Genomic DNA, 13,304 nt, shown 5'->3' with positions numbered 1-13,304 from the left:
GTCTGCCCTTTTCTCTGAAGCTTGGAAAGTTGAATTTTTCTTCAGTCCCAGCGTATGAGCTTCACTTAAGTTTTGGGTTCTGGGGATTTTTTTGCACCTGCTGACATTCTGTATAGGAAGGAGATTCATAGTTAGGAACTAATCTTTTTACCTCACCACTGTGAAGCTAACATATCCAGAATGCATTGTCACAACCAGTGTCTCAGCAACAAACTTAGAAAGTATACATGCGCAGATTGCATCATGACAAAATATTTGAGTTAATTTGTTTCAGTTTGGGTGGCATTTTGGTGCAGAAAGGTATTGATGACTGCACCAGAACAGGATGGCAGGTCTATAATTTAGTTTAACACCGAGCTTAAAAATTGGTGACTGAATCACTGTTTCAGATCTGGACCAAATGATAAGTAGTCACTGTGCTGACCACTGGAGTATTTACAATGGGAGAGGAGAACCTCAGTAGTGAAGTATTATTCTGGGGAAAAAAATGTTTTCTTCTTTAAAAATGTGTTCTTCCAAGAGATGTGGGCATCACTAGCAAGGCCGGCATGTGTTGCCTATTTCTAATTGCTCTTGAACAAAGTGACTTAGCACACCATTTCAGAGCGCTGTTAAGAGTGAACCATGTTGCCATCGATCTGGAGTCACACGTAGGCCAAACCAGGTAAGGATAACAGATTTCCTTCCCTAAAGGACATAATAAGCCAGATTTTATTTTACAGCCATCAACAATGGTTTCATGGTCACCATTACTGAGATTATTAATTGAATTTAAATTCCACCATATATAATGGAACATAACTTAAGAACTAGGAGCAAGAGTAGATATCCAATTAAAATGGATAACTTCACAATTATCTACGTTAAATGCCATCTGCCAAATTTTGGCCTGCTCACCTAACTACTCCATTTCCATTTGTAAATTGTTTTTTAATCACAATTTACTATTCCACCTATTTTAGTGTGAAGTGCAAATTTGGCTATAATATCTTCTATCCTTGCATCTAAGTCATTCATATAGATTGTAAATAGTTGGTGGGGCCTGAGGACCAAACCCTGTGGCACCCCACTAAGTTACATCTTGCCAACCAAAAAAAGACCCATTTACCCAACTCTCTGCTTTCTGCTGGTTACCCAGCTCTCTATCCAAGCTCACAAATTATCCCTAACTCCATGTGATCTTACCTTATGTATTAACCTTTCCAATGGAACTTGAGTAAATTTGCTGTATTGGCAATGGAGTAAACTGTTGCAGTTTTCAGGCTTTAAAGAGGCAATACTTGTAATAAGAAATGGTGCAGGAATACCTGAACTAGTTGTTAATAATCTTACAGAGCTTCTCCTAATGTTACGTCAGTGTTTTCAGCTTTATGTTGCCTGAAGAAGTCACTTACAAATCAGTGTATGTTATCTACACCTGCTGATGTCGCAATTGACAAAAGATGAGATGAATCTTTACATTTAAAACAAAATCTTGTGGTTGTGTGAAGGTGGTGCCACAAAATCCCGTCCACCATTCTGATGGCAGAAACAGTCAGCATTTGTGTTCAATTGCATTTCAGAATTTCAGCCATGGCTAATCAGTTGGTCCAGAATATCAGAAGATCTGTTTTTAGAAATAATTCAAGCCATTACTGAAGCTCAAGCATGCCTGGGAATGGTGCCACTGGAATAATCCACAATGTTGGCAATGTTGAGGCTGGGCCTGGTCAGATGTTCTTTTGGAGAATTGGTGCATACATGATGAGCCGAATGGCCTCTTCTGCACTGTAGGTATTCTATGAGCCTGTTCCACTGTTCATAGATCTGATAAGGCCTAAGACAAGCATGCAGCGAGGTGGGTGCAAATGAGACCGGAGAATGCTATCCTTAGTAATGGTGTAGATGTGTTGCTAGTAGCTCATCTCAGGGTCAAGTATGACACCAGGGTTGTAAACAGTCTGATTCTGCCTCAGATAATTGCCCAGGGGAGAGGAAATTGCGAGGCACCTTGAAGGGAATTGCTTGAAAGAGCAGACGCAGCACGGTTTCATTAAAGGGAAGTCGTGTCTGACAAATTTACTGGAGTTCTATGAGGATGTGTCTAGGGCGGTGGATAGAGGAGAGCCGGTGGATGTGGTCTTTCTAGATTTTCAGAAGGCGTTTGACAAAGTACCTCACAAGAGGTTATTGCAGAAGGTCAAGGGACATGGAGTTGGGGGTAGGGTGTTAGCGTGGATAGAGGATTAGTTGTCAAATAGGAGGCAGAGAGTGGGGGTCAACGGGTGCTATTCGGATTGGCGGATGGTGACTAGTGGAGTGCCCCGGGGTCGGTGCTGGGGCCTCAGCTTTTTACCATTTATATAGATGATCTGGAGGAGGGAACCGAGTGTAGGGTGTCGAAATTTGCTGATGACACCAAGATTGGGGGAACGGCAAATTGTGCGGAGGGTGTGGAGAGTCTGCAGAAGGATCTAGATAGGCTGGGCGAATGGGCCAGGAAATGGCAAATGGAATTTAATGTTGGCAAGTGTGAGGTGGTCCACTTTGGTAGGAAGAATGGTAGGAAGGACTATTACTTACGTGGCGAAAAACTGCAGCAGGCGACGGTGCAGAGGGACCTCGGGGTCCTTGTGCATGAGTCGCAAAAACCCAGCTTGCAGGTGCAGCAGGTGGTCAGGAAGGCGAATGGGATGCTGGCCTTCATAGCAAGGGGGATTGAATATAAAAGTAGGGAGGTCTTGCTGCAGCTGTATAGGGCATTGGTGAGGCCGCAGCTGGAGTACTGTGTGCAGTTTTGGGCGCCGCACCTGCGCAAAGATATTTTGGCCTTGGAGGGAGTGCAGAGGAGGTTTACTAGGCTGATACCGGAGTTGAGGGGGTTGAGCTATGAGGAGAGGCTGAATAAACTGGGCTTGTACTCGTTAGAGTTTAGAAGAATGAGGGGAGATCTCATTGAGACATATAAGATGATGAATGGGATGGATAGGATAGAGGTGGAGAGACTCTTCCCGCTCAAAAAAGACAGTAGGACTAGGGGGCACAGCCTCAAGATAAAAGGGGGGTGGTTTAGAACGGAGTTGAGGAGGAACTTCTTCACTCAAAGGGTGGTGAATCTCTGGAATTCTCTGCCCGTTGAAGTGGTGGAGGCTGCCTCGCTAAATAATTTTAAGACGCGGGTTGATGGGTTTTTGATAAGAGAGGGGATTAAGGGTTATGGGGAGAAAGCGGGAAGGTGGAACTGAGCAGTGACAGATCAGCCATGATCTTATTGAATGGCGGGGCAGGCTCGAAGGGCTAGATGGCCTACTTCTGCTCCTATTTCTTACATAAGTTCTTATGTAAGAATGGAATCATGTAAAAAGGCTGCAGATAGGTCAAGAGGTCATCAGAGTCACAGAAAAAGTAATTTGTGACTTTGAGTTGGGATATTTCAGTTCTTTGACACATGTGAATTTGATCAGGGAGGTTTAAGCATAGATTTGTGGTGGGCGCAGATTTGGGAGCTAACAGCATCGTCAGGGATAAGCTGGCCTCAGCTCGAAAGGAAGCTTTCTTTCCTTCCATTGGGGTGCTATCCTGGGTGATATGCTCTCAATTGAAAGGGAACAAAATAAAGTTTTAGACTTATTTAGCATCTTTCAAGACCTGAGGACATTCCAAAGCCTTTTTCAGCCAATTCTTGAAGGATAGTTGCTGTTGCATTCCACTATGACAACCCAGGTGGTCAAAAGATGCCTTGGTTTAATATCAACCTAAAAGATGGGACTTTGGACAGTGCAGCAAATTCTTAGTACTGCATTGGAGGGTCAGTCTAGATTGTATTCCTAATCTCCAGAATAGGACTTGAACCCACAACCTTCTGACTTGGGTGTGTCGGTAATAAATGACTCACATGTAGAGAATACCAGATAAAAGCTAAGTTTTTGATTAATTGGAACAGGCTATTCCTGATTCTTAAAATGTGTATTCCTTTGTTATGAAACAATCCTCTCATCCCACTTTCCCACAATGGTCACAATAATAATTTGAAACACAAATAATATTCATAGTAGCTTTATGTACCTTGGCATAATTTGACACAATAGTGTGCAACTTATGGGCTTTGATTTGGCGTGCAGTAGATTTATTTGTTTATAGTGTTACTCATATTCTTTCAGACTTGTCTTTTGAAACGTGTTCTAAAAATTTCAAAAGAAAATGGTTGGTGACTTCAAAAGATTCACATTGCGCGATACAAGCACTGTGCTTTCAGCATCAAACCACTTAAGGAGGAAAACAGTCACTGTGACAAGGAGCACTTAAATTATGTGGTCCTTTATGATGTAAAATGCAGCTTAGGAAGTTAAAGAAGGCTAATCAAATTACCTAAAAGGAAAACATTGAAAGATTTAAATGTGATTCCTGTGTGAGGTGATGGAGCTTTGGCACCCTATCCACTGAAGAGGGCAGAAGAGATACTGAAGCTATACAGGAGGAAAGTAAAGTAGAAAGAAAGTATTTCTTTTGGCAGTATTTGAAACTATAGGTTTATTTCAAGGGGCACTAATTTATATTAGTTAATGAGTACCTCGCATTCAAAAAGAGCCACAGTGACCTTCAAAATAATGTTGGCGAGGAAATTGCAGTATTTAGATATATGTTGTTTATTAAACGGTATTTCATAGTCATAGAATCCCTATAGTGCAGAAGGTGGCCATTCAGCCCATCAAGTCTGCACTGACCACAATCCCACCCAGACTCTATACCCGTAATGCCATGCATTTACCCTAGCTAGCTCCCTGACACTAAGGGGCAATTTAGCATGGTCAATCCAACTAACCCACACATCTTTGGACTATGGAGCACACGGAGGAAACCCATGTAGACACGGGGAGAATGTGCAAACTCCACACAGACAGTGACCCAAGCCGGGATTCGAACCCGGGACTGGGTGCTGTGAATCAGCAGTGCTAACCACTGTGTTATCATGCCTCCCTTCCCCTGTGATAACATGACAATTAACCATGCCTTCAGTTATGACAGCTCCACATCACCTGTAATTTTAAGGTGATAGTGAACATCATTTTGGGTCCCCTTTCTATCGGTGGTGTTAACGATAATTTTTTTTTTACAGACCCATGATTTGTTTGGTATCTTGTGCATTTAAGAAAAAAATTTGCTTGATGTATCATCCATGTAGTTCACTGATGGTTTTTTTTTCTTCTGCAGGAAATGGCAAAAATCCTCCTTCACCCTAGAGTCTATTCCTTCCTTCATGTGCCAGTTCAGACTGGATCAGACAGTGTTCTTATGGACATGAAAAGAGAATACTGCATAGCAGACTTTAAACGGGTAGCAGATTTCTTAAAAGAACAGTAAGTAATTTTAATTTAGCCAAGTGTCACCAGTCTTCAAAGTCAAACAAATGTCCTAAGTAACACCTTCACATTGGGATTTTATAAAGATTAAGGACCTGAATAAAATAATTGATGTGGTTTCTGACCACTCCTTGTTGTTAAATACTTGCTGCGTCTTTGCACCATTACCATTGCATTTCAAATCTTGTTTAAATACTAAAGTGCACAGTATTTTTAATGTCTGAGCAGTATCGTATATTTGAAGTTCACTGTTCAGTTGTTGTTTCTTTTCATGTGGTTTTATTCCATCTGGTCTTTCTTAATTAGTATCTGAAAGGCTTCCAGGTTTTGATAACAGTGAATCAACAACTTTTGTGTAGTAATTATAGGTCTCTGGATTATACTCTACTTATGTGACTACTACCTTAACTTGTTTCTTGTATGACGATTGTGGCAGATCGAGAATAATTGCTCTTCAGTTTTTTCTTTCAACAGATCTGTATGCATTTTACCTTCTGTTGATAGAGGAAAAAATAATTTAAATCTGTTATAAAATGGTTTATTATTTGAAAAGAAGCGATGAGTTACGCTCCAGATTTGTACTTCCTCTTGAGGCAGTGGGAGGGGATAGGAGCAAAGAGAACTAGGGCTACGTTGAAGCTGTCAGAAATAAAATCAGCAGATTTTCTGTTTCAACATGTGAAGGGGTACAAGCAGGAAAGAATCTTTATAATTAGTAAAGATGGATTCTACTCTGCAACTCAGGGTAACAACACGCCTTTGGATTTTCCATCCTCTTCACTTTTCTCTCACCCCACCCTTCTCCTAATCTTCACCCTTTAACACCCTCAGATCTTCCCTTCTTTAACCTTAATAATCTGCTCTTAGCAAAGATCTCGTCTCCTTATGCTCTGACCTCAATGGATTTCAAGCTTGCCATAATGCTGAGCCTTTTTCTCTTTGCCTCTGTGCCACCTTTTTGGCCAGGGGCTTCCACCTGCGCAGTGGATCCTTTTACCCAATTCTTGTATACTCACTGGGCCTCCCACTGGCCGTATCCCCTTCCTTGATCATTTCCCATGAAAATTACTGGCATGACACGGCCATCTTAATTTCTTTGCTCTCCTTACGCATTCTACCCTGTCCCCTCTGAATTTGTGTCATTTTGTCCTCTCAAATCCAATCCCGTTGTCATCAAATTTAATAACAGGGTGATGCTCTTGTTATCTAGCAAACCAGTCTTTAAATTGCAGAAGCCAAAAGCCCACTCTCTGACACTTACTCCTACCCGGCCCTCAGATCATAATCCCACCAGTACACATCAAGCCATCACCTCCAAGTCTCTTACTTGTTTTAGTGATGTATAAATATCTGCTGTAAGTTAGGTCATCTGGGTAGATATCATTTTGTGAATTTACAAGTATGTGCTGTTAGAGATTCTTGCCTGCTGGAATTTTTACATCTAGAATTTACGAGGACCTCAACCCATTCACCAAATTTTAAAGAGCATGCACAATTTCTCAAAAGTCAGATATGCATAGCCTCACTGTTTAGCTCGACCTTCCCCAACTTCAGGGGAAAGTTGATGTTGGAAAGGTGGTTGTTGGCCTGTATGGATGAGTTGGACAATTGAGTGAGAACAGCTAAGGCCAGGACAATGTGACAGCTCTGGTAAATAGTACAACTTTGATAATTTGCCTTTTTTTTCATGGAGGCAGGAAACTAAATCAAATTGCAAATTTGTGCTGCCTTCTTCCAGAGGCTTGCAAGCTACATGATTTATATAATAACACTGTAATAAAAATGAATAAATTTGAAAAAAGTGCCTTGGTATGATTTACTACAGTGCAGGCGTTGGATTGTTTCGAAGCTCAACAGCACCCAAGACAAAGCAATATGCTTGACTGACTCCCCATCCACTACCTTCGACATCTACTGCCTCCGACACACAGCAGCAGCAGTGTTATACCATGTACACATTGCACTGCAGCAAATCACCGAGCCTCCTTCAACAGCACCTTCCAAACCCATGACTTCTGCCAATTCAAAAGCAGCAGGTGCGTGGGATCACCACTACCTGTAATTTCATTTCCAAACCACATATCATCTTGACTTGGAATTATATCACTGAGGTATAGGTCAAAATCTTGGATGAAACTCTTACACTATCAGCACTGTGGGTGCATCTATACAGCATGGATTGCAATGGGTCAAGAAGACAGCTCACTACCACCTTAGGGATAGGGAATACAGATGCTGCCTTAGCTACACGCTCATGTCCCGTGAAAGAGTTTTGTAAAAAGTTGGTCTGGTGGCAGACCTGTAGTTTCTTACATGAAGGTGATACTTTAAAGTTGAAATGAGAGTCTTATAAAGCAAAGGATTCTCAGCTGGTGCTGAGGTTCCTTGTCATTGAATTTCTAGGAGCTTGGTACTCAGGAAAACTCGAAGTTGGAACAAAATGGGGGAGTCCTTCTCTCTTTGGATTCTCCCGCTTGCATGTTTTCGCATCAAGTATTTTGCCTGCTTGATAGCTCCTGGTGGAACACTGTCTGCCAACACAATGTTGCTGATTTTTGAAAAAACAGGCAGAAAACATTGCAATCTCATCATATGACTTCCTACATGTCTAAGTCCTTTTCTTATGTTGTTGTTTAACACCTTGAGGATTTGAGACAGTGTCATTGGTTTTGAATGACCCCTTCAATTTGATACTATCCTTTTGAGTGGTTTCACGAAATGGCTTAATTCACATTAGTCTGGAGTGCTCCTTTTGTTCCCTCTTGAGACAGAAGTGGTTTCCATCTGCAAAAGAAATCAGGTGATGCTCGGATAGCCACTTTTTAGCCTTTTGTGCCCAGTTTTAAAATATAAAAATAAGTTTTAAATGCTGAAAAGGACCTGCCTGTCCTGGACACACACCATGAAAATCACCTCACTATTCAAAAGTGTTCATCCTGAGTATGAATAGCCGTTCACTTGACTGTTGATATTCGGAAGAGGAAAAATCAACGCGTGTGAATCCAAAGAATGTTCTTAAGAGACATGTGGACTGCAGGAAAATCTTGAATACTAATAATATGACCTAATATTCAAAAATAAACAGGATCAGCTAATTTGTGCAGTTTAGATTAGTGTTGATTGCCTTTAATGCCTTGGTAAATAAAACTGTGATTTCTAAACTAGACAACAGGAGTCTCTATTGCAAATTAGAAACTTTTTCTATTGTTACTTTACTACAAAGCATCTTTGTAATATTTCTCTGAAGAATATTGCAGCTATTTGTGATAGAGCTCCCTTGAATACTAGAGTTATGCTAGTTGTGGTGGGGTGGCTTCTCAATTTTTTTTATCTTGCATGTGGTGAAGTAGGTGTATAGGGCAGCAAGTGCAGAACTGTCCTATTGCTATATACCATGGGATATAGTAATAGGAACAGGCTTTTCAGCCTCTTGAGCTGATCCTGCCATTCAGTTCCAACAAAGTTTCCCAAACGTTTCCAGCCACACTTTTGACCTTCCACTGAAACCACTGAGAAACATTCTTATTATTTTGAAGAGTTAAACCACAAAAACGTGATTGTTTTTGCAGAACAGATACAAACGTTAAAAACACATTTTATTTCTTTTATGAATTTATTATAATGTTAAATTTGTCTTAGTCAAAAAGCACTTAAATATTTTGTCATTTTTAATGAGAGGAGTGATACTGCTTTTTTTGCTCAAGTTCACTTAATATTAGGAATGATGTTGGAGAGCTGGATTCTTATAGCAGACACAGTCTTTCCCTCTCTCTTTTACAGACACTCTGAGTTCTCTCTCTGTCGCACAAATTCATTCTCATCTCTCTCACTCTCAGGCACATGCATTCATTCCTACCTCTTTCTCTCACAGACACATACCCCCACCTCTTTCTCTCTCTCTCTCTCGCTCACCATTATAATCTCACCAGTCCCTCTCTTTCCCTCATCTCTCTCTCTCTGTCTTTCACATACGTGCATCTCTCTCTCTTCAAAACACACATTCTCACATCCCTCTCTTACATATGCATTCACACTCCCACCTCTTTCTCATACACACAGATACTCACACATACTCAGTATCTTCTTCCCTCCATGGCTGCATCTCTTCTTATTCCCTGGCTGCTTCCCCTCCTGTTCCACTGCCTCTGCCTACCTTGCTCCATTGTCCTCTCTCTTCATCGCTTGTGTCCTGCCTGGACTTCTGTGAACATGCAATCCCACTGGAGAAACCAGCTTCTGATTGGACAAGCAACTTCATAGTATTTTTTAAACTTTAGTAACTTGACTTATCGCAGGACTCCTGGATTTATCCAATGGAACCCAGTTTGGAAACCCTGAAATGGCTGATCTATATCTTAACCACATCTACCAGCCTTCGTAAACCTGAATGCCCCTTTGCCATAAAAAACTATCGAACCCAGTTTTGAAATTTTGCTATAACCTCAACAGCTATTTGAGAAAGTAAGCTCCAGATTTTCCCTACCCTATTTGTGAGAAAAAATGCTTCCTGACATAAATCTTGAACTTCCTATTTTTAATTTTAAAATTACACCCTGCATCCCAGATTTTGTGTTTTATTCATTCATGTAGGTATTGCTAGTTAGGCCAGGCCCATCCCTAATTGCCCTTGAGAAGGTGGTGCTGAGCAGTCTTTTTGAAATGCTGTAGTCCATGTGCTGGAGGTATACGTACCCCCAGTTCTGTTAAGGAGGGAGTTCCAGGATTTTGACCCAGCATCAGTAAAGGAACAGCAAAACAGTTCCAAGTCAGGATGGTGAATGACTTGGAGAGGAACCTCTAGTGTTCCCATGTTTCTCTTGCCTTTGTCCTTCTAGCTGGTAGCAATCATGGGTTTGGAAGGTGCTGTCTAGGTGCATTTGTGAGTTCCTGTAGTGCATCTCGTAAGTGGTTCACACTTCTTCTGAAACGGAGGGAGTGAATGTTTGTGGATGGGTTGCCATTAGGCAGTGCACTTTGTCCTGGTTGGTGTCAAGATTCTAGAGCGATGTTTGAGCTGCACTTATCCTGGCAAGCAGAGTTATTCCATCACACTTCCGATGTGTGCCCCATTAGGTAATGGATAGATTTTGGAGAGTTGGGAGGTGAATTACTTGCTACAGGATTCTTAGTTCTAACTAGCTCTTGTAGCCACAGTATTTATATGGCTAGCCTATGTCAGTTCCTGGTCAATGGGAGCCCCTGGGATATTGATAGTGACGGATTCAGCAGTGGTAATGCTATTGAATGTCAAAGGGTGCTGGTTAGATCCTCTCTTGTTGGAGATGGTCATTGTCAGGCATGACTGTTACTTGCCATGTGTCAACCCAAGTCTGAATATAGTTCAGGCTTTTCTGAATATGGACATCGATTGTTTTAGTACATGAATGGTGCTGAACATTCAAGAATGCAATTATCAGTGAACATCCCCGCTCTTACCTTATGGAAAGAAGTTTATTGATAAAGCAAATGAAAATGGTTGGGCCAAGGACACTCCTGCAGTGATTTTCTGGACCTTAGGTGATTGACCTCCAAGAAGGATTATCCAGACTCAAAACATTGACTCTATTCTCTCTCCACAGATGGAGAGACCTGCTGAGATTTTCCACCATTTTCTGTTTTTGTTTCAGATTCCAACATTCACAGTAATTTGCTTTTTAAGCACAACCAGCAGACTCCAACCAGCAGAGAGTTTTCCTATTGATTCCCATTGACTCCAGTTTTGTTAGGGCTCCTTAGTGCCAAATTCAGTCAAATGCTGCCTTTGATGTCAAGGGCAAGCACGCTCACCTTACCTTGGGCATTCATCATTTTTTTTATGTTTTTGAGCCAAGGCTGTAATAAAGTCAGCAGGTGAGTGGCCTGGCAGAATACAGTCTGAATGTCAGTGAGCAAGTTATTATCTGGTCAAGATAACAGTGTTGATGACTCTCTCCATCACTTTACTGATGATCAAAAGTAGACAGCTACTTGTGTACATGACACACCTGAGCAATTTCCACGTTGCCCGGTAGATGACAGTGTGATAGCTTTATGGGAACAACTTGTCGAGGAGTGTGATATGTTCTGGTGTGCGAGTCTTCAGTAATATAGCAGAATATTGTCAGGGTCATATCCTTTGAGTATCCAGTGCTTTCGGCCCTTTCTTAATATCATATGGATTGAATCGAATTGGCTGAAGACTGGCATCTTTGATGCTGGGGACCTCTGGAGGAGGCTGAGATGTATCATCCACTCAGCACTTCTGGCTGAAGAGTGTTGCACTGATATGCTTAGCTCCTTCATCATTGAGGATAGAGATATTTGTGGAGCCGCCTCCTCTATTGAGTTGTTCAATTGTCCACCAGCATTTACAAGTGGGTGTGGCAGGACGACAAAGCTCAGATAGTTGTGGATTTATTTAGCCCTGTCACTTGCTGCTCGTGCTGTTTCACAAACAAGCATTCCTGTGTTGCACCTTCACTGGGTTGACACTTGATTTTCAGATATGCCTGCTGTTGGTCCCAGAATGTCTTCCTGCACTCTTTGTTGCAGCAGGGTTGACTCCCTGGCTTGGAAGACTGGGGGATATGCTGGGCCATAAGATTGCAGATTGTGGTTGAGTACAATTTTGCTCCTGTTGATGGCCCACAGTGCCTCAAGGTTCCCCAGTCTTGAGTTGCTAGATCTGTTTGAAGTTTACCCCATTTGGCCTGGTGGTAATGCAACACACACAGTGGCAGATATCCTCAATGTGAAGACAGGATTTCATTGAAATGCTAATTTCAGAGGGCACTTAAGAGTCAAGCACATTACTGTGGATCCAGAATCACACGTAGGCCAGACTAGGAAAGGACAGCAGTTTCCCTCACTAAAGGATTCAAGTTTGGGGGTTCTGTAGTTTTGCTTTGAACAGCACCCCACCCACAGCCAGTGTGTGCCATTTGTTATTACTCAAAACTCAGTCAAGCAGCAAAGAGACGTCAAACAGCAAAGAGAAGTTTACGGAGACTTGCAATTAAAACCCAAGGTGGACTGAAGAATTTCTCGTAATTTTTTTTTACAAAGCAACAAGAAAGAACTTCCTAGGTCTGCAGCAAAGAAGAAAAATCACAAATCTTTTTTGTTTTAATTAATAGCTAGCCTATAAAGTTGGGCTGACCATTACACACTTCCTGAAATAAAGGACCATCAATTCCCTAGAGTGGTGCCTTGTGTTTCTCATGGAGTGCATTTTGATATGTATGATGCATGTCTGGACAAAGACTTCCTGTTCGGACTCTGTCATGCAGAGCTCTGCTGTGTGGACCTTGTGGTCAATTGAGTCTGAGCAGGAAGTTTCTGTCAGCGAACGCATCCTGTTTCCCACAATGCATTGCATGACTACAACCAACCTGGTTCCTCTCTGGGGAATTTGCAAGAATGAATTCTGTTAATATGTTTTACGATAACAATCCCAAATTAATACTCAGAACCTGAAAACAAGACTGCAGGAAATGTATGGACTAATCAATTTCTTTTTAATCATTCCTCATTCCTATATACAACACTGAAAGCAAGGAGTCCTCATTTTAGCATCAAGTTACTTGATCAACAGAAGACAACTGCAATTGCTCAAATCCTGCATTCAATTTTCAGTTTATATGGAATAATGGATGCCTGGGAGGCAGTGATGAGCAATATTTGTAGACTGAACTGATGCAGTGTCATAGTTCATTTATTCATAGAACATTACAGCGCAGTACAAGCCCTTCGACCCTCAATGTTGCGCCGACCAGTGGAACCAATCTAATGACCCTCTAACCTAAACTATTCCAATGTTATCCATATGCCTATCCACTGACCATTTGAACGCCCTTAAAGTTGGCAAGTCCACAACTGCTGCAGGCAGGGCATTCCACGACCTTACTACCCTCTGAGTAAAGAACCTACCTCTGACATCCATCCTATAATTACCGTCCCTTAATTTAAAGCTATGTCCCCTTGTGT

General features: G+C 41.7%; 1 protein-coding gene across 1 annotated transcript in view; it reads left to right on the top strand.

Annotated features, from left to right (window-relative positions):
- The window catches only part of cdkal1 (CDK5 regulatory subunit associated protein 1-like 1), a 658,662-nt gene that overhangs the window by 391,333 nt on the left and 254,025 nt on the right, over positions 1-13,304 (top strand). Inside the window, 1 exon segment of the mRNA XM_080203976.1 lies at positions 5,191-5,336. Coding sequence (XP_080060102.1) covers positions 5,191-5,336 — 146 coding nt within the window.

This window comes from Carcharhinus amblyrhynchos, chromosome 2 (assembly GCF_965287045.1).
Source record: "Carcharhinus amblyrhynchos chromosome 2, sCarAmb.v2.hapA, whole genome shotgun sequence".
Lineage (NCBI taxonomy): Eukaryota > Metazoa > Chordata > Chondrichthyes > Carcharhiniformes > Carcharhinidae > Carcharhinus > Carcharhinus amblyrhynchos.
Note: the sequence above shows the minus strand (reverse complement) of the source record. Positions and strands in the feature narration are given on the sequence as shown.